Raw genomic sequence first — 21,249 nt, 5'->3', positions numbered from 1 at the left:
ACACCCTCGGAATTTTACCTGAGGAATGGCGAAAGACATCTGCTTCAGGGCACATGTTGCAGCAACGATTAATTGAGGTATTTATTTTTAAATGGAGAAATACAACATTTTGACAGGTAACTGTAACTTACAGTAGGTTCTCCTGCAGGATCTGGTAAGCAGGGCTGGGGTTCGAGGGTAAGAGCAGCTCGATGCCTGGGCGCTCCCGGAGTTCCTGTGCTTCCCCCTGGGACCGGGAAACTGGAGAAACCATTGAGTCACTTTTAATAACCTGTCAAAAGGGTGACTTAGCTGAAGGATTCGGGGGGCAGCAAGGAGCAGGCGGCCGCCCCTCACGGCAACCCACCGAGAGCTCCCCGGCGTTCAGGGGCAGCGCTGGGGCTCGGTGCCGACCAGCCCGGCTCCTGCCACCTGCCCCCGCACTACGCGGTGACTGACCCGCAGCCTGAACACTTTCCGTCACTTTAATAGAGGGATCGTGCCTGTTGCTGTGGGGTTTTGCCTCCCTTTTCTCTACATTTCCATCTAGCGGGTTCCCAACGCGCCCGCTCCCGCCCCCACAGCGGCGGCCTGAGGGGGGGACCCGCCGCCCGGGTATGGCAGCTGGTTAGAGACCGGGCACATCGCCCGGGGCTGAGGGGGGGAAGGAAGGAGGGAGGGAGGACGTTCATCTTCTTCAAGATCCGACCCGAAACAGGGGCGTCCTGGGGCGGAGGGGCGGCCGCATCGCCTCAGGGCGGGGACCTGGCGGCACCGCCCGCTCCCCTCAGCGCCCCGTTCCCGCCTCCCCCGCCCGCTCCACCGCCTCCCGCCCCCCTCCCGGCGGCCGCTATTTGTAAGGCGAGGAGCCGCCTCCCCGCACCTGCCCGCCCGCCTCTCCTCCCTCCCTCCCTCCGGGCCGAGGCAGGCTCCGCGCCCGCCGCGGGGACACGCACCTCGCCGCCTCCCCGCTCCGCCGGGCCGAGCCCCAAGTATCGCGGGAGCCGGGCGCTGCCGGGCGCCGCAGCCATTGGGGCGGAGGCTGACGCGCGGCCACCGACCCGGCGAGGCAGCGGAGCCCAGCCCAGCCCCGGGGCCGCCGTCCCGCCGCGCCGCGCCTCGGCGGCCATGAGGAGGAGGAGGGCGGCGGCGCCGCGCTCTGCCCCGGGCGGGCGGCGCCGCTGCTGCCGCTGCTGAGAGCGGGGCCGGGGCCGCTGTGGGGCTCGGCGTCCCGCCGCAGGTAAGCGGGGGGCGGCCGGCGGGTCCCCGGGCGGGGCGGGACGGGTCCCGGCGGCACCGAGCTCGGCGCGGTGCCTGCCAGGAGCGGGAGTCACCCCCCCACTCCTCTTCCCCTCGCCTCGCCCCCCTCGCCTCGGCCCGGCTCCTTTGTCAACTTGGAGCCGTCAACTTGGCGGCGGGCAGCCGCCCTCCCCGGGGCTGCCGGGGGAGCTGGGCGAGGGGCTTCGCGGGTAACGCTGCCCTTAGCCCATTCCGCCGCCTTTCCTGCTGGTTCCAGAGAACGCGGTTCGGTGGGGGGGAGAGCTTTTCGGGCAGCGATAAGCCTGAGCCGAAGCGCCGGCTCTAGACAGCGATGTATGACAAACTGTGATTCAATCTGAGTCCTCGCGTGCAGTTTGCTCGCTAACAAACTGATGCTGTCTCGCTTTTTGAGGTTAGGAGAAAAGCTCTAAATGTCCCTGGAAGACTGCAGATAGCGTATGCTTGTGGTGGAGGTGGAATAACGTTTTGGGCTGTAAATCTCAGCCGTAGTCTCGAAGCTCCCTGGAAGTCCCTCAGCCTGGCTCGTTCCCGTTTTCCCGGCGCGGTGTCCCCGCTCACGACAGAGCCTGTGCACCGAGCTGGCGGGGCGAAACGCTGCTCTGATGTCGGTGGCCGCTTATATTCGTTTCTCCTGAGTGTAAACAGTCAAAACGCAGTGTAAATGAGGTTTGGCACAGCTGGTTTGAAGCTGTTTTTCTTCATAACGTTGTAAAGTTAGGATGCCGACTGTTTTCCCAAGAATTGGGTAAAAACTTCTTTGGAGCTAACAGAAAATAAAGTTTAATTTACAGTTTTTGACAAGAAATTGTATCAATCTGAAATAGTAAAGAAAAACACAACTGCTGGAGCTGACATTCTTTCCTCTTTGTTGCAAAATGAGAACGGGATGAATATTTATTTGGGTGCTCCCGGGTGACTGGCAATACTAAGAGAAAAGATTAATGAGAGATTAAGACATGCTCAGAATTAAGCAGGGGAAAGCAAGAGGCAGAGATTATTTTAACTGATTGATGGCTACTGGACTTTGAGGAGAGAAGTGAGGCCCTAAAGCTTGTGTTGTTTTCCGAGTAGTCTGTTTTGATCTTCCTCTGTTGTGCCCTTGGTTGGTAGCACATCTGGTTAATGATGATCTTGATCTGTGTTCAGCGGTAAAAACCCTGCAAAGGTGCTAAGGCTAATGAGGACAGTTAAAAAATTTGGTGTAACTTGAAAAGTGGTACTTTATCTTTTGATAATTTTTTTAGCTAGGTCTGTTACTAGAGATGCTTTAGGATTTTTTTTTTTTTTTTTTTTTGTTAATAAAAAGTGGGTTTGGATGGCATTAAACTGAGAGTGTGTAATACGGCATAAATTTGGATTCCCCTGGGGTTAGTTTTCTGAAGTTTAGAAGTGATTTCCTCAGTGAAGCAATATTCTGAGAGACAAAGCATATGCTGTATGCACGTACTGTATCTTCCCATCTTTGTGTTCATACACGAGTGATCAGTGTTAGCAAGTTCCCGAAGATGAGTGTGCGCTATCAGGAGATGCTGATGCTGGTAGAACAGGGCGGAAAGCCAGACTCGCAGTCTCCTCTCTGCCTGCGGATGAGCTTTAAGAAAATACGAGTGTAAACAACTGTGCCTTACAGGCACAGAGGAAGACTGAAGGGGAGGAGGTAAGCCTACGTGCTTCTGGGATTTATGTCTGTTAACACCTGCCTCCCACCTGCCCCAGAAAAAGCGATGATTCTTCCTGAACGTTGGTGAAGGAGAGGTGACATGCCTGTTCCCACCATCCGTACCCCCAAGAACCCCCTTCCTAGAGGAGAATAAGTTGTACAGACATTCCTTACCAGCCACAGCAGAAGCTTACGACTGGTTTATATTTGGGAATGTGCAGAATTGGGTTGAGTTACTGTCCTTCTAATGTTAAATGCAGTTGTTTTGAGTTGAGGCCAAAGTACAGTGAAGGACTACCTAACCCCACTGTCAGATGACAGAAGAATTAAGGCTGAAGAAAAGCAGAATTGCTTGGAAATAGGAAACTAGGAAACCTTGTGATGTTTGTGTAAGACACAACTCTAGTGCATTAGCAGGTGAATTCAGGAGACTACTGTCCCTCAAAATAGGGGAGAATTGAGTTCCATTTGGCATTTATAAACATAGGAAAATACTTTTTTTTTGTTTTTACGTATAGTGAGAGCTGTACACTTTTAACAAACTTGCTTTCTTCAAAAACTTGGAGATCTCTTGAATGGAAAAGAAAAAAGGATTGGACAGTGCATATTCTACTAATTTTTTGTTGATCAGTTTTAAGTTAGGGTAAGTATGATGTGACAACTTCTTGATTGTCAAAAATGGCTTTTAGTATTCATAAACTTTGCTTTTTTCAAGACTGTTGTTCTGTGGGATTGGAAGAAATGAGGGAGTTCTGGTCTCCCAGCATTTTAAATGAGTTCCTTTGGCCTTGGCAGGTAGACGAAAGACTCATCAGGTCCTTCTCTTCACAAAACAGCTGAAATACCTGTTTCCCACTGATGCAGGTGTTCCTCGGCGGGTACATCCTCCCGGCGCACGTGAGCAGGGAGTCTCACAGTTGGTGTTTTCTTGACTGATCTTCAGGTTCGAGTGGGTGACTGCTGATGGCTGCTGTGCTCCGGCTCTTCTGCGCTTTGGCTGCTCGGTGCTGAGCGCCAGCTTGTACCTGTATGTTGTATGTCCAGTAGCTTATTACCCTTTTTGGCGATGCAGAGCAGTAAGTCGCAATTACAAACAGGACTCGTGCGGGAGATGGTCTTACAGAAGGCAGTGGTTATTTTCCTGGTGGTGCTCTGGTTCCAGCTGTTTAAAGTTTTGGCTTTGCACTATTATCTTCCCGCACAAGCGTCTTTGTTTGATCAGCAGGATTGCTGCAGTGTGAGCATTTAGTTATTTTTCGGTGTTGGTGTAATGTTGGTGGTGAGCGTGTTGGCACGGCCGGGGTGGCTGGGCAGCTGGCCCTGCGTCTCCGTGGGACGCGTGTGATTGTCAAAGGTTTGTGGTGAAATCCTCTGGTACGTGGCTTCAGCTGCTTGGGCTGGGTTTTTCCTTGGATCCTTGCCCTGTAGCTTTTACCCGGGTGGTTGTGTCGCCGCCTGGCTTGCTCCAGCTTTTTCTTCTTGTTTGAAAAGGTAGAAAACTGGTCCTGGGTGGTGTATCTGTCAAGTCATTAATACCACTCAAGTACTTGTTCCTTTTTAATGTCAGTGGTATGTGGGAGAGCACCCACCATCAGAAAACAGGGTACATATAGTCAGGTTAGCTTGCTAATTAGCTGTGACGAGGTCGTGCGGCAGCTTGCAAGGGGGTACCTGCCTGTCACCTGGTGGGGTGATGAGCAGAGGGCAGAGGGAGGGGAGATGCTGGGACTGACTGCCGAGGCGAGGAGAAGCCCATGGGGTTGGTGACCAGAGTCTGCTGGCTTGTTTGTAGCTGTAACTGGATGGACTGAGCTCTGGGAGAAGAACGTGGGAAAAGGAGTGAGAGGACTTTGCATTTCTTCTGTGAGCTTCCCAAGCATTATAGCACCTGGGATTGTCCTCTGGTGTTTGGGTGTTGGGTTTATGCTCATTCTTCTAGGGTCTTTTTTTTTTTTTTAGCTGGCTTTACGTTTTTGGTGCTTTGTGCCAACACATTGGTAGAAACAGCCTGGTTTAGTTAGGATCAGGTTAGTTTCTGAAGGCATGGCCTTTAACGGAGGAAGTAAACCCAGATAAATTCTTCACAAATTTGTCATCATTTGCAAGCTAACTGGCTTACAGTGAGGTGGCTCTGAACATAAAAAGCTTTTTTTGTCTGAATATTGGGGATGTGGTGCTTTGAGGTATCGATTTTGGGAGAAACGGGTGCTAGTCATTGCCTGACTCTAGTCTGAACAAAGCAATGCAAAATAAAGGGTAGGCTTTTATTACAAAGAAGTTTGGTTAGATGAATTAATAAGTCTTTTCCACTTTAATTTCTGAGTCACGGAAATGCATTTAAAAATGAAGAATAGGTCTATTATTAAATGTCAAGCAGTCTATTTCAGGAAAGGAGAGAGGGGGAGAAACTAATTCTTAAAACACAACACTGGATAGCTCTAACTAGAGATACCTGATTTCCACCCCCACCCTTTTTTTTTTTTTTCCTCTTCTTACTAAATGTGAAAGAGCTTCCTGTATTGATCTTGGAGATTGATAGTTCTAGCAGTATAAGTTCTTCAGATAGCTATACATGAATTAATAAACTGCATATGGTATTAAATGACGATTCATGGGTTTTGGTTAGATCAATCTAGTCATAGGATTTTTGTAGGCAAAACATATTTTGAATGTGCTTATTTTAAAATTAAGGTATGCCTTAGAAAGATAGGGTTGCAAACCTTAATAGTTCTTAAAGCAAGCTTGCCTCCAGTTTTTTTAATGATGATTGCTCTTGTAGCAACTCTGATAAATTTAATTTATTACACAGTGAAGCGTGTTTTACCCAAAGCTTAAGCAGTGAGTGGACTTTAGCTTGTTTGATCCTATTCCATGACACCGTGGTGCTGTACGCAGGGATGCAGTGATGTTTTAATAGAGTTTTGTCAGTTCACACTGGCTAATTGCCATTCGGTGCAGTACTGCCTGCGTTGGACCCTGATTCTGCAGCAGAGGTTGACGAAAATAATAATGCCAACGCTTTCTGTGTCTGGCGCTTAAATATTGTTATTGTCTGTTTTTACTCCGGTAGCTGCGGTGAGTCGCAGGAAGCTACGAGGAGCAGTTGCATTCATCCTTTGATTTATTAGAGGTGAAGGCTGGAAATCTTAGATTTCAGATGAGCTGAACTCTGGTCTGCCTTCCTTTAGGTGTGAAAAAGATACTTGTGATAGCTCTTGCTTCTGCTTGGGAATTTCTTCTGGCAAACTTCTTTCTGATTGCTGCTCAGCTCACCTACCCCTCTGTTGCCCAAGTCTGATCCGAGTGGCTGTGGCAGAGCAGATGTGCACTATAGATCAGGTTGGAAAGGCTGAAACGCTGCTTTCCCGGAGGGCTTGAGGGACGCTTTCACTATGGAGTTGCATTCATTTTTTAAAAATTAAGTATTCCGCTACTATCACAAGCTCAGTGTTCATTAATATGTACATCACTTGAGTGTCAAATGTCGCATTATAACAAGGATTTGTCAACAGCAGTAATTCAATGTCTAATACCCTGGTTCATAAAATGATCTGATATTCTGATATATAGTATTCTTGTGGTCAGTAGTGTAACAGTATCTGTAGCCATCCTGAGGGTTCTATTTTTTTGCCTTTAGCCTAAATTCTTTCAAATACGTATGGGAGGAACACTTGAGAGGCTGTGAATTGAGATGCTTGCTAACATACAGAGATGTCAAACAGGATAAATTTCAGTGCTGACTGAGGTGTTAAGTCGCATACATTAAAAGAATGGTCTGCATGACAAATAACGGATTCGCTAGAAAATGCAGCATGCCTCAGTTAAATAATGAAAAGGCAGGAAATTACCACTGGAGTCATAACAGTAATGTAACTCCATCCACTTACTCATCTTTCTAATGGGCGTGCTGTCTGAAGGCTGTATACAGCTATGGATATTGTACCCTGAAAGGTCAACCAAGGCAGTTTTCTGTCCCTCCCCCGCCACCAATAGCATATTTTTTTCCCCTCAATATTGTCAGTTTAGAGGGGGGTGTAAAGGAGGAGAGTCAGAGGAGTTCTGTTTGTAGTTTGGTGCTGTGCAGAGGTATTGGGGAAATAGTGTCTGTGGAAATGTATACGGTGATATTTAATGAAATCTGTACTATAAAGCACCAGTACAGATAACAGATTATCAGGAATAGACATTTTTGATTCCACTTTTCAGCTGTGAGGTGCTGCACCCATGATGTGTGCTCCATAAGGGCAGCGAGAGCCGTGGTGGCATTGGGAACACAGCTCTGTCCCTTGTCCTCCGAGACAGTGAGCCGTGGCAGCGTGGGCATCGCTGGGGTGTCTTTGCTGTGTCTCTGTACCTCTGCTGCTGTCCTCACCCTGCCCGTTAAAGCTCTTCTAGCAGGCAGCAACGCTTGGCCAAGTGTGTACAGCCCCGGAGGCAGAGCAGGCCTGCTTGTCGTTCTCCTGTGAGACAGGGTGCTGGTGGGATCCCTGGGTGCTTTGCTCCCCCCGGGTGCTGCCCAGCACACGTGCCGCTGCTGGCCAGTCCCCAGTAGCTGTCGGGTGCCTGTGGGCTCAGCACCAGGGGAGGCTGGAGGAGCTGAGAACCGCTCGGTGGTGGAAAAACCCAGATCCCTTCCCCGAGAGCAAGCCCCAAACCCCGCTGCGGTCGGGAAAGCTGGGTGGGTGTCCTGAGTTACAGGTGTCGCATCTGGCGGTGCTGGGAAGGCGGGGAGCGGCTGGGCAGCTCTGGGGGCTTTCGGCAGAGCTTGGTACCCAGGGGAGCAGCCCCCCCTACCCCCCCAGTTGCTAGGCAACCGCTGCCTGATGCTGCACCGCAGCGTGCTGGCGATGCATGCAGATGTGGGCACATCTGGCAAAGGAAGGAGGTGTAGTGTTCCTCCTCACGTCCTGGGCGTCTTCCTATAATAAATCACAGATTAAGCTGTATTTTTAGCAGGCCCTGGCTCCTGTAGGCGCTTCCTCAAGCTTTTACAGCTAACATTAAGTTCAATGTTGACTTGGAAAATGATGCTCAGCTCTGTTTTAGATTTCATTCTGTAGGAAACTGACTCTTTTGTTTTGAAACAATGCTTTCATAATAATAATTTACAGTCTGTATCTTTTCTTACCCAAGCATCTAGGCAGCATTAGTCAGTCTGGGCATTCCTGGGAGTAGAGGTGGCCGACACAAGTTGCTTTGCACAGGTTGCAGTCTCGTAGGTTTGGGAGATCGGATTGAGGTCAGAGTAGTTTTGATATTCATTTGGAAGATGTAGTCACAGTTCTAGGGTGTCAATGGACTCTGGGACTCTGACTGTGCTTCTGTATTAAATCAGTAGAAGTGTGGAGTGATAAATCGGGCAGTTCTGGTTTTCTTTGAGGGAACTTTTGTAAACAGCTTATTTCTGTCTTGCTCAAGGATTAGGACACTTAATTCAGATTGAGCCTTAAGAGTAGCAACAGATTAAGGGGCCGTTCAAGGATGTGCTCATGCTGCTTTACAGAATGTGGCCGTTTGAAAATGTGTGGAGATAAATATCAAGTTTCTTCTGAATATAGTTTTTTGCATGTAATGCTTGAGGTGCTGCTGTGTTGGACTTCCTCTTACCCCCACCCCCGTGTTGCTGCAATTTATGTCTCTTAAATCCACAGCACAGCCTGAAATTGCCACAAGTCTCACTGATGAAATGTGAAGACAGAGCAGTTGGAGGAAGCCATTGGCCTGTGAAACAGGTGGATGGTCCTTAAAGGAGCCCAGATCAGGATAATTAACAGGCATGTTACAGAAAGCCACGTTCAGTGCTTCAGAAAGGTGTTACTCTGGATGGAAGCTTTCAGTTAACACCTCACATGAAATTTTTAGGTGCGGCATGTTTGTAGTTTTGATACTTTTAGTCCATTAAGTCAAGAGATGAAGATGATGCTTATCACTTAACAGACCACTCTTTCCCCTGGGCAGCTTTCGTCTCTCTCAGGTGTAAGTTTTGAGGAGCATGCCCAGGGACGGGCTGGAGCTGCTGATCCTGCTAGAGCAGCGCTGGAGGGGAGGGATGGCTTTGGGTCCAGGGGAGTGAGACCTCGGGGCCGGTCCCTTTTCAGCACTGGCAGGAACATACTGGCTCGAGAATCGGGGCTTCTGTTGAATTGAGGCACTAACGTGAGCTACGTGTCTAACTTCCAAGGGTGTGACTGCAGGAACATCACCAGGGGAGCAAAACTGGTGAATGCTTTTCAAAGTCGTGGCCTCAGTCTGTGCTCCTGTTGTTCCTACAGACAGGACAGTATTTTTATCGTGCAGAGATATGGTGAAAGTGAATTAAAAGCTTTTGAGGCAACAGGACAGAGTAGTGATGGATGCCGTGGCTTTGAGCCCCTGAGAAAATTAAATATTGTTCATTCTGTGCATGGCTTGGCTGGATGAAATAAAGAGGGCATGGGGCCGTGTGGTGAGTTACAAGAAGAAATACTGAACAATTACTTTGTTTTACCAGATCTGATCTGCTGTGTGGCTCAGTAAGAGTGGGCTCTGCAGAGAGGGTTTTTTTTTTTTAGTACATGAGAAAGGCAAGTCAAGGTTTTGCAGCTATCTTTAATTCTGCCAGTTTTTCGGAGCTTGGATTTGCAACCTCCATAACATTCTCTTACCACAGCACTTTATTGTGGCAGTTTTAGGAAAGGCTGGCAATGCAGATGATTTCTAAATTTGCATACTGTTTTCTATTATAAAACCCTCTTTTTATTGCTTATAACACTGCCAAACTGCAGGTTTTTTGGGGCAGGAATTTCCCTCGCTGCTTTGCTGCTAGATGCTGTTTTTAAATTAGCTTTCTTTTTAGAAGAACCCCAGTATATTTACCTTCCTCGTCTTCCTGAACACCTTGTTGCTCTATATTTTAGTAAAAAAAAAATCCCTATTATTTGAGAAGCTTCACCTCTTCTGAGGTCTGGAGGAGGGACTTGAGGTTATAGGAATCGCTGCGATGGTGAGAAGTTCCTTCTGCTCGCGGCTGTTGGTGGCCAGACTGCAGTGGCCCTTTGTCCCACGTGCCAGCAGCAGGGGCTGGATGTCCCTCGCCACTGTTGCTCCAGGACTGTGGAAAGGGCCTGTTTAGTTGAGTGCAGGTGGGAGGAGAGCTGGGCTAGGAGGGGAAAGTCTGAGCTGAGCAGAAGAGCCTGGCCCTGGGGGAGAAACGGGTGTTTGGAGACAGAGGGAGAACCAGCTCCTCAAAAAAGGAGGATGGGGGTAGGGTTAGGAGGGGGAAAATGGGTGGAGAGGAGCGCCGAGGACCCTGACTGGGTGTTGGAAATGGCTGGGTAAGGAAACTGGTAATCCAAACTGGTAATGGGCCTTGGGGACTGAGAGGAGACACGCAGCAAGGCAAGATGTCTTGGTTTCCACTGCGGTGGTGGTGGGGTGGGAGAGCGGAGGGCAGAGAAGGCTGGGAGGGGGCTGAAGGAAAGAGGGGGAAGCAGCAGGGTGGCAGAGGAGCCCCCCTGAAACCAGGGTGTGTTAGTGGCAAGGCCAAGTGGTGAGGGCGGCTGGATGCCCAGGGCTTGGGGGAAGATGCGGGTGACGAGGAAATACCTTACACTCTCCAATTCTGGCTCTTCGTGGGTCATGGGTTTTTGTTTCTGGGGCTTTTTTTGAGTGCTTGAACTTTCAGGACTCCTCTTCTGGAGTGCTGGTGTTCTCCTGGTGTGGTAGGAGTTGAGCAGTGCACGCTCAAACCAGGCTTGTGCTCCATGTGCAGGGTAAGCAGGTCAGCAGTGTCTGTGCTTGGGAGGAAGGTGGAGAAAAGGTTAAGCAAAGACTTGTGGCTAATAAGAATCATGCTAAAGTTTCTTATTTACGGCTAAGAAATCTTGGAAAGGCAGCCAAAGGCACACTGCTGTTTTTTGTTTGCTTGGGTTTGGGGTTAGTGGCTGTTGTATCTAGTTCTTAGTTTAAACCCTTGTGTTTGCTATTATTTAAAAAAACATGTTAATTATTTCTTAAGGAACTGTAGCATAAAGCATTTATGGGGACTGAACAACATTCAAAATCCACAAGTGTATTGACAGAAATGGGGAGGTTTTGGCAGGAGTGTCCCAAGATCATTCTGAGGTGGTCTGGACCATGACTGAAATTTTTTTCTTATATATTTTGTGTTTTCTCAGATTGGAGGAGAAGAACCTTGCTCCTACTTGCCTAACACTAGCTTTGCATATATATTGTTAAAATTTCCAATACTTGCTGAGAAATGCTATCTTGGCTAGTCAAAGTGATTGTGAAATTTTTGTGCAAATGTGAAGTTCAGGGAGGGGGAAGAAAGGGGGAGAGGAGATACTTCTTCCATCCTGAAACAGACCTAGGTTAAAAAAAAAAAGCCAAATGGTAATCTTTGATTTTATTAAAAAAATAAAACCATTCTGTCTGAAACTATTGTTTTCAAATTCAACTCAAGCACTTGATTGAAGAAAAAGACCAGTTAGCCTATCTTGGTGATTAATGTGTTTGGATTTGGATTTCTTTTGCTTATTTTATTTGTTCAAATAAACCTTAATTGCAATATAAGCTGATTTGAGGATGGTTTGTGGTGAGGTTAGGTGGAGCCGAGGAGCTCTTGGGCATGTGTGGGAGCAGTTTACGCTGAGCAGCACCTGAGCGGCTACCGACGGTGCCTGGTTCTGGTTCCGCCTGGCTTCATGAGCTGCTCAGCCCTGCCTGGGGCTGGGGCTTTCTCCACAAGAATGTGCAGAAAACAAGTGATCCCTCTTCAACCATTTGAGTTTAATTCCTCATCCCACACAAGGGAAACATGGGTGTTCCAGTGGGTACCTCGGCAGAGTGAGCCCCTGTCAGTGACCCTACAGGCTGCTGAGTTACAGTATCTGCTGGTGGTTTTCCTCTGGGTAATGAAATGCTTTATTTAATTTCTTCCCCCCCCCCCCCCCCCCCCCAAAAAAAAAAAGAGAGGTATTTATAGGACATGAAGAGTTAGAAGGTGTGATTCTTTGTCACTAGTAATCCTCACTTCTGTAGCAAAGCAACCCAGGACTGGATTCATGGTCAGACCTTTGGGCCAAAGGCTGCCCTGCCTGTGCCCCGCAGCGAGATGCTGCCACGCACGGGAGTGGAAGTACCCTGAGGTTGCTGGACTTCAAGAGATAAAAGCATGTGTGTTTGTTTTGGTTTGTTTTTTTTAAGAAAGGGGAGGAATATTGAATCTAAATGTCAACTATTGTGAAAAGGAGTCTTACCATCATTGCTGCTAACTTCCTGATAGCCTGTTGCTCCCCCTTCATTCAAGCACCTGAAAGCTGCGCAGCTAGCTAATGCACCAGAGCAGGCTGCAGCAGTTTCTGTACAGACTGTTTGTCTAAAAACTGCACAGCATTGGGAATAGAAGATTTTTCCAGTTGCCCATCGATGACTGCTGCACTTCTGAGGTTTACTCGCTTCTATTAAAACAAGAACCGATGAAGAAAAAAATTCTTCTGTATTATTAAGAGCTTAGGGAGGAAGTGCCTTTGTGTCTCAGCTGGTGCTGAACAAATAACTATTCTGCTCAACACTACAAAAGCCAATTACAGCCACCATGGTGACAGAGACTGTGTGGGGAGGGTTAACACTTCAGCTGTTTTCTCCTTCTTCTAATAAAGATCTCTGTTAATTTGTTTTTTCTTTGTAATTTTCTTCCAATAATTAAACTGTTCCTGTTGACTAGCATGAAAATGAATTGCGCTAACCTGAAACACGTATTCCTGAGCCCTTGAAATTTTAAATCAACTGGCTGTGAATCACTTCAGCAAGAAAAAGAGCTATTAGTTGTGTTTATATTTAAGACAGATGGGAAACTTTATTAATGACTACATAGTAAAGTAGCACTTCAAGAATAATTTGAAAAACTGAATTTAAATCATTCCATCTCTTCCATCTCAGTGCTTCAAATGAACTGTAATTAAAATGTAAAGTAAATTTCATATATTTTGGAACTATTTCAAATGAAAGTGACCTGTTAGGGAAGCTCCCTCCGCACTAGTTTTCCCCTGGTATGCTGCGGTTTGAACAAGAAGATAAACTGGACTAGCTGTGTGGTTCTCATGTCCCTGCGTGCTGCAGGAGCTGGTGTGAGGGTGTGTGTGCTCCTTGGAGAGGTCCCTTCGGGAGGGACAGAAATCCATCGCACCAGGAAGTAACGGGGCAGGGTGAGGGCAAGGGCCTCGAGGATGTGTAATGAAACCCGGGCCAGGAGGGGGCTAAACCTGGGAAGTTACCAGCTGTGATCCTGCTGGGTTTTTTTAATTTTAAGAAACGTCTTTGTGTTCTAGAAAAGACAGTCATGTGATAAGGACTTTCTTCTGTTTGCTTTCTTTTATAGGCACTTTGAAAGTTACCCAGCGCTTTGGGAGCGTGGCCGAAGCAGAACTCCCAGTCTTGACACGGAATGCTGCTTGTAATGGTGAGTATAAGGTTTTAATTACAGTCGTTTCACTTACAGATCTGCACTGAGAGTAGATACAGAGGCCCTCGCACTTGGCTTTTGTTGACCAAACTTACTGTTGCAGGCAAGAGCCTAAATCTGTAGGTGAGTGACTGCTGCGTTCTTTTGCAAGGCAGCTTTGGTGGCAGTAAGGTGGTCAAAATTTTTCTTCAAGATAAAAATTAATTTGCTTTTACTGTTCAGAGGCCATATTTAAAATAGTGTGATAAACACTTTGAGGAAGATGAAAATTTCAGTTTTCTTCTTTGTCTTAATATGTCTGATGTTCAATAAAATGATGAATATCAGTTAGCACTGCTTTGTTGTCTTTGTGTAATCTTGATTAAAATTTTTTACATTGTGTGAAAGGTGTATATATATTTTGCAGGTGTTTCTAAATGAAGGCAAGCTATGTAGACTGTCCATGACATATGCACATCAAAATGGTTGGTATTTGTAGAAGGAGGGTAGAAAACAGCAAGTACCTGCATGTATGGAAAGAAAACAGATGCTTTAAACATCTCCACAGTGCACTTCCGTCTGTGTTTTTCAGTTCAAACTGTGTGTATTTGTAAGCTAATTCAGACTTCTTTTTCTTCTTTACTTGCAGTGGGATGCTTGTCTTTGCTTCCGTGTTGGATTTGAACTGTGGGAGTTTGATACATCTCAGCAGCTGCTGTCTTTCCTCAGCATTTGAGCTAGAAACCGAGTAAAGCAATGAGGAGATTTGTTTACTGCAAGGTGGTTCTAGCCACTTCTCTCATGTGGGTGCTTGTGGACGTCTTTTTACTTTTATACTTCAGTGAATGTAATAAATGTGATGACAAGAAGGAGAGGTCTCTGCTGCCTGCTCTGAGGGGTAAGTGCCAAGTCTAAGCTATCTTTAAAGGTCACAGATTTTTTTTTTGAAGTATTTGGCCTCATATATGTTTCTCTGTACTTTCTAAATTATTTTTCCAATTCAAACAGACAAAATACCAGGATCTGAAGTACTTTGTTTCTGTAGTGCTTCAGCAGTTTCTGAATTAGTTTCCGTTATCTCAGTGTTTGACCTTTGCCATAATGAAGCCTGAGTTGAGTCTTGTGTGTTTTCTGCAGCAAAACTAATATAAAATTTCTCCGATACATGGAAGAGAAAATCGAAGTAAACATATTAAGAACCTTTTTTGTCAGAAGTCACTTGACCTACAGGACAATTGATACTCTATGATTCTTTTTCATTTGTGAAAGATACTTGTAAGCTTGCTTTTAAACCCTTAACTCTGGCTGAAACAATCTTTTTTTAAAGATACTTATGTTTCCTCTGCCGTATGAGAACATGGGGATCAAATCTCAATGCAGATGGAACAGAGATCCTCGTCTCACTCCAAATGTTTTTAGCAATGTAATTTACTAAAGGGGAGTTTGTGAAAACTTGACAGAAGCTACAAGTTTTGGAGCTCATGATAGCTAATTTCCAGAGCAGTCACTCACGGGATAGATTGTGTGCTTCTGTGCATCCAAAAGACACAGGTACTTGCAGTTTAGTACCTGAATGAACATGACAGTAACCTGTAAAACCTGTAACATTGATTCCTGAGTGCACTTCAGGCTGTAAGTCTCTAGGAAATTCACAGCAAGAAGAGGGAATAGAAATTTATGAAATACAGGGATGTGGTTTTCCTTGTGAATTAACATCGTATTCTTGAGGAGTTTAAATTCAGCATATGGAAGAAAGACGAAACTTTGAATCCCTAATAAAATTGGAACAGGGTTAATTAGAACTAGTGCAACTGCTCTTGTAACATGGTTACTGTTGACAATAGACAAAAGTTGTGTCTGACACTGTTCCTCTCTTCATAAATGCATATGTGTGTTAAACTACTCAACCTCAGTTTTGTCCGCAGGATAAATCATCATCATCCTTTTAAAGGCACTTTGGGGTTATGGTTCAGTTGAGTTTATAACTTTTCAGTAATTTGAAATGAAAATACCATTCAGTGATGGGTTTGTCACTTGGCAGTCCTTACTCAAAATGTATTTGGAAGACCACTTTGACCTTCTGATCATATAAATAGCTACATGATATTAAAAATTAAAAAATTTCAGTTATTTTTCCAAACAAAAAGGATATTGCTTGTTGTCATAGTTGTTTCTTTTTCCTATGTAATTGAATTACTGTATTTTTAAACAAATATTAAGCAAGAATCTAGCCTATCATGGATAAAACAACCCATTTCATCGATACTGTCTGCTGCAGAAAAGTGATCATAGATTCTTTTTGATGTATGCATTGGAATTTTCTCAAAATTGATTACGACTTGTGAGATGTCTTTAATCGGTTGCATTTTTTGCTATGTAATGGGATAATTTGTAAAGAAAAACATTAAATATTAGAATGATAGCTTTTATTTTAACATTAACAACTTCAAAGTCAATCTAGGCTAAAAAAAAAACCAAACCAAAAAACCAAAACATAAGCACATGCCCTGCCACCACCACTCAAATTTAAATGAAAATGTCAGGAACTTGCAACTGTGAATTCACCACCTTAATGTTTTTTTGTCAGCGCAATGCTATGCAATACTCGACTTTTATTTTGAAGTACTCTGTTACATTTGACTACTTGAAATGACTTTTTTTTTTTACATTCAACTTACTGAATTCTGCGTGCTGTGCCTGTTACAAAGAGGTGAGGTTTCTGTACAGAAATTCTAAAAGCAACACTGCTGCTTGCTCTGTTTTGAGAAACAAGTTATATTGAATATCTAACATAACGTTATTTCTGTTTTAAAGCCTGGTAAAAGAAATACTGAATCTGTTACTATACTATGCATATTCTACATGATCCCAGAAGAATATTTGATTGTAATACTTATTACAAAATTATGAAAGTGTATGTAATGTTTGGGGACATAGCGCAGTTTTATTGGAAACTGATTGCATGTCTTTTTTGTGAGATTACTGAAATTCTCGGAGGCTCCTGCCACAGAGGAACAAAATGAGAAAATGCAGAGTTGATCTACTTTATCCTTAAGTTTTTGATTGGTTCTTTAAAAGGGGGGGAGTTAAAAAAAGCCAATACTGTGGAACTTAAAAACATGTACTTCACTGATACCTCTACTCTGCTTGGTGACATACTGACTTAAACTACAAGAATCACTGAACATTCTCATTTAAAAGATTTTGGGTTTAGGAGAACATTGTAGTGGATGAGGGCTGTTAACTCACTAAATGACTTGCATAAATAATTGCAACAAAACCACAGCTATAATTGAAGGTTTGGTAACTTAGTCTGTAGTTTGTGGGGTGTATCTTCAGACTTGAAATACTATACAGACTATTCCAAATATGTGTCCGTGTTCTTGAATGAAACTTACATTCCAGTCCACTAAATTCAAAGCTAATTTGTCTGACTTCTGGGTTTTTCCAATGTCCTGAATACTTGTTATATTAGAAGGCTGTTATGTATTGCCATGTCAGTATGCATATTTGAAAACAACAAAAATCCAGGGTAATTTTTCACTTGTTTAGCAAAATGCCTTCATTTATTTCTGCTGAAACTATGTGTCTTCTGGTGGAGTAATTAGAAGTGTTTTTTAAACTTCTGTAGCTTCCAGTCCAACAGCTACTAAAACCTCTTTACAGTAAGTGCCATGAGCTATTATGATGGAAATGAAGTGTAGTGCTGCTTTTTTTGCTGTAAAGTACCTGCATGGGTACCATTACCTCTGTCTTATTAATAGCGTATTTGTCAGTCTCTGAATACCTCTAATTGAGAATGCAGGTTTTTTGTAAACATAAAAAGCAACATAATTACAGTATTTCCACAAGGATATTAAAAAAGACACAACAGGAATCAATATGGTAATAGAAATTTAAATTGGGCATGGTAATCCAGTATTTGAAGTCACTTAATCCATCACCCTTGTCATTAATTAGAGAGGAAAGATTCTACTTCTGTAGAACGGTTTGTTTCAAGGTGAAAGTGGTAAACTTCCCATGCCTTTTTCACTCGTAATTATTGCATTCAAAATGATTCACAAAGCCAACTCTGTGGTAGATGTTGAGCTGTAAGCTGTGACAGGCCATAGCATGGAACACAGCTGTCAGAAATCCCCCTCTGATGTCTCGCCGTACATCTTTAAGTGTACAAGTGACAAGTACAAAAGCTGAGTGTTAGAGAAATGAGCTGTCACTGAGCTGGGTTAGTGGTATTGCTGAACAACTTGCAAGTGTTACCCTCATCAACCCCGAGCTGGCTTGCGGTCAAGTCATCTTTACTTGCATCTATTTTTGTGCCACTGTTGAAAGAAATAATGTTTAGTTCTTAAAGTTACTTCCTACTCTGGAAGAAATACTGGACAGCCTTTGAGCCCTCTGTTTATCAGCGGTAGATGCAGAAACTGAAAATATCCTGTCAGTAGTAGGTCAGCAGTTCTGCTTCCCCTTAGGGTAGGGTTGAGTAATGTCACTGCTGCTTTCTCCTAACGTTTTAGGTGTTTGCACGTTCCTCGGGGTGCCTGATGCAGTGTTGTTTGGGCAATGTTGGCTGATAAATCTCGAGGAGGTGATGGAGGAGTAAGTTCCCAGGGCGTGCATCAGACTATGGGGAAGCTCTTTCAAGAGCAATCAATAACATAGAAACAGGATTGCAATCCCTTCCTGTTCCCAGAGGCTCCTCGCCTCTTACAGCAAGCTGCTCAAAAGCCTAAAGATTTCCCTGGAAACTCGTGTTTCACCTTAAATTTCAGGAAGCTTAGAGTAGGTCTGACCGTGCCTAAACCATTTCTGAAGAGCTATGAGAGGTATGGGTTTTATGGAGAGCATTGCATTAAGTAGGAGCTGGGTCTGGCTTCTCCCTGCTTGAGAATAAAATGCATATTGTAGTGAAAAGGGGACAGGGCAGCACTTAACAGTGCTCCTGATAGGAGAGAGCACTCTGGGGAGAGGGTCCTGCTCTCTTTTTCCCTCCTCTGTGTGTGGCCCTTCCCACAAAAGCAGGAGCCAAAGCTGATTTACGGATTTAAAACACTGAGAGCCAAGGCGCACCAGTCAGCAGTTTGCTTAGACAGGGCTTTGGAGGGAAGAAACAAGTTGGCAAGTCCAAGAAAAGCCAGACATGGCTGATGTTCACCCGTAGGCTGTGTGCCTGAGGACTTCAGGAACGTGGCCCTGAGTAAACTGATGGGAGGCACCGCGGAGCCATCCCTTGGTGTCTGATGTCTGTGAGTATTCGCTATGTGTTGTGTCACCTCTTGAAGGACCCTTCACGCAACCTGAGCCGGTTGTGGATTCAGCATCACGTGTGGCTTGTCAGGTGTTCTGACTCGTCTTGGGCTCCTCTGCTCCGTGTTGGTGCAGTATGTGTTTCTTGTTTGGCTTCCAGCTAAGGATTGTACAACTTGGTCACGTTCAGGGCTAGTATTCATGACAACTATTGCAAATGTTTCTCCAGGAGGGGTCTGTTTCTTCCAGAAAAGCTGGTTCTCAAGGTCTGTCTGTGGGGGGCTGTGTCTGGTCTTGTTTAGAGGGAGCAAATGGGCAAAATGACAGAAGCAGAAAGGGAGCTGCCCGAGGAGGAGCCTGCGAAGGCAATCTTCCCATGTGGTGAACCAGCCATGTTCAATCTCACGTTGCAGCAGATGGTTCTATTGAAACGTGCAATACTCGCAACTGGCAGGACAGTTTGCTTTCAGGTCTGCTTGAAGAAACAAGTCTTATTTTTATTAAAAGCAGACGTCTTTTTCATGCACGAGCTAGAAGTCAGCACAATGAGCTTACAGTGAAGGAAATGTTTAAACCATATTGGGATGCTATTAAATTCCAAGCTGTGACATTAAAAGGGATCTTAGGAAGGAGGTATCGTGTGTAAAAGCTGAAGCCATGGTCCTTTTATTTAAAAAAAAAAACAAAAAAACAAAACAGCTCGAGCTTTCTCTTTACTGCTTCTGTTGTCTGCCAGCAACTTCATGATTGTAAATACATTCTTACTAACTCTGGAAGTCTTGTTCTCTCAACACACAAATGAAGTGCTTCTGAACAAATATTCAGTGTGTAATCCTAAAAAGCTGAGAGAAGGGGTTTACGTCTTGAAACAAATCCACAAATGGTGTATGTTACTGCAGCTGTAGATATTTGCCTACATACATCACAATAAAGCCAGCTGCCACCAAGGACGTTATAACATGTCTAATAAGATGGCCAGTCATTGCAAGGTCAGCACTTTTTGGGGAAAAAAATCCAAACAGGCATCTGCAGGTGACTGGTGAGAAGAGTCTGTCCCAGCAGCCCCTCCTCATCTGCGTTCTGCCGTCACGTGGATGTGGATTCCTGTCCCGTAAACTGCACCTGCAGGGTCTTGCTGCTGGAATAAAAAAGCTGCAGATGGTTTCTAAGCCAAGGCAATTTGACAGCATGGCATCTTGTCAGTTAAGCTTTATTTTAGTTTTCCACTGATGAGTGTAATTCTGAATGCCCACAAGACCTCTGTGTCACCGTCACTGTAGCCGCCTCCTTGCCATGGAGCAGACGGCGACCATTGTCCCTTTGGGTTGGGTGCTGTGAGGACCAGGAGTTCCCGGCCTGGCCAGGCCCCGTGTGCCAGCAGAGCGCTCGCAGGCAAGGCTGCAGCTTCTCTCCTTAAGCTGCTCTTGGGAGGAGGAGCAGAACTCTGGAAAATGGAAAGACCTCGTCTCTTTTGATCTGCTTGCCTGTTTGCGTGGCCTTCCATCCATAATCTCAACTACTCTCAGAGAACCCTGTCGTCCCCCAAGTTTCTGTCTTGCCAGAGGGTGTTGGGTTAGTTGTGCCTGGTGCAGCAGTTGAGAGAGGGAGGATCTTAATTTGCCTCTGGGCATCTAGTCAGGAGAACACATCCTGGAGTCAGGGGGTCTTTTGTGCATTTGTTTTCAGTAGTTTTCCTTCATTCATGGTTAAGGAATTTGAAATGGAAAAGGACTCTACTGCAGAAAGATGTCTAATCTTTAATTTCAAATTCAAGTGTGTTAGTTAAATTTAGTGTTTTCTGTTTGGAAAGCTGTCTTTGAAGACAGTTGTTGTTGGCAGTTTTCTGTCCAGATTAAGAGTAAAATATGTAGTGAGCTTGGGGGAAGTAAAATGTTGCTCTCTAAATAATAAAATGGGGAGCATGTGTCATGATTGAAAGGGTAATTGTAAAGAAAGTATGATTAATTTAAAGAGTGTGTATGAGTAATGAGATGGAATTGTAATTTTGACTGCTTGTCTTTGCAATGTGAATAATGCTTTTAATGCAGCTTTGTAATGTCAATGTATGTTTTAAATTTTCACAAAGTGGTGACAAATCTTTAATGTTATTTTGGTGTCTAATGCTTTTATGCAGATTTTTGTTTCTGTGTTGTTAACTGTGTTCTCCAGTGCTGCAGAAAGGATTTGTCATGAAATCAGTAGAAATTATTAAAATGCTGTTTTGAAGAAAACTCAGTAGAAGAGGAAGGTTCCTTTATTCAAATCCTGTAATGTGTTTATGTATTATTTTAAAGAGAAAAGGTCTGTTATGATCATATAAAGCAAGTGAATGAAACATTTGGATGCTGTAATAAAAGTTTGGGGTTATGTCCAAGTTTAGAAAGCGAGGCATTCATTTTGGTAGTTTCCATAGTAACATGTTTATCTGTCAGATTACTGTATGCATTGGACTGTCTGCAATAACAATGGTAGCAAATATTTTTAATAGCGTAGCATAAAGATTTAATAGATGGATGGATGAGTATGTACATTGCACTGAAATCTTGTCACAAATTTGTTGACAAATAAAATGTAAAGTGCTCATTTGGATATTGTGACAACACATTAAGTTTATTTATAGATCTTTATCACCCAGTTCAAGAAGAAAACATTTCTGGAG

General features: G+C 44.7%; 1 protein-coding gene across 3 annotated transcripts in view; it reads left to right on the top strand.

Moving 5' to 3' along the window:
- Positions 1-1,032: 1,032 nt before the first annotated feature.
- The window catches only part of GALNT13 (polypeptide N-acetylgalactosaminyltransferase 13), a 151,273-nt gene continuing 131,056 nt past the window's right edge, over positions 1,033-21,249 (top strand). Inside the window, exons 1-3 of one of the 3 annotated variants that reach the window (XM_074828439.1) lie at positions 1,033-1,219; positions 13,281-13,361; positions 13,993-14,241. In XM_074828439.1, the coding sequence (XP_074684540.1) occupies positions 14,100-14,241 (142 nt within the window). In that variant the 5' untranslated portion in view covers positions 1,033-1,219; positions 13,281-13,361; positions 13,993-14,099. The remainder of the gene's footprint in view (positions 1,220-13,280; positions 13,362-13,992; positions 14,242-21,249) is intronic. The other 2 variants (XM_074828440.1, XM_074828441.1) reach the window with 2 other exon arrangements.

Source organism: Strix aluco, chromosome 6 (assembly GCF_031877795.1).
Source record: "Strix aluco isolate bStrAlu1 chromosome 6, bStrAlu1.hap1, whole genome shotgun sequence".
NCBI lineage: Eukaryota > Metazoa > Chordata > Aves > Strigiformes > Strigidae > Strix > Strix aluco.
This window is presented reverse-complemented; position numbering and strand designations above follow the sequence as displayed.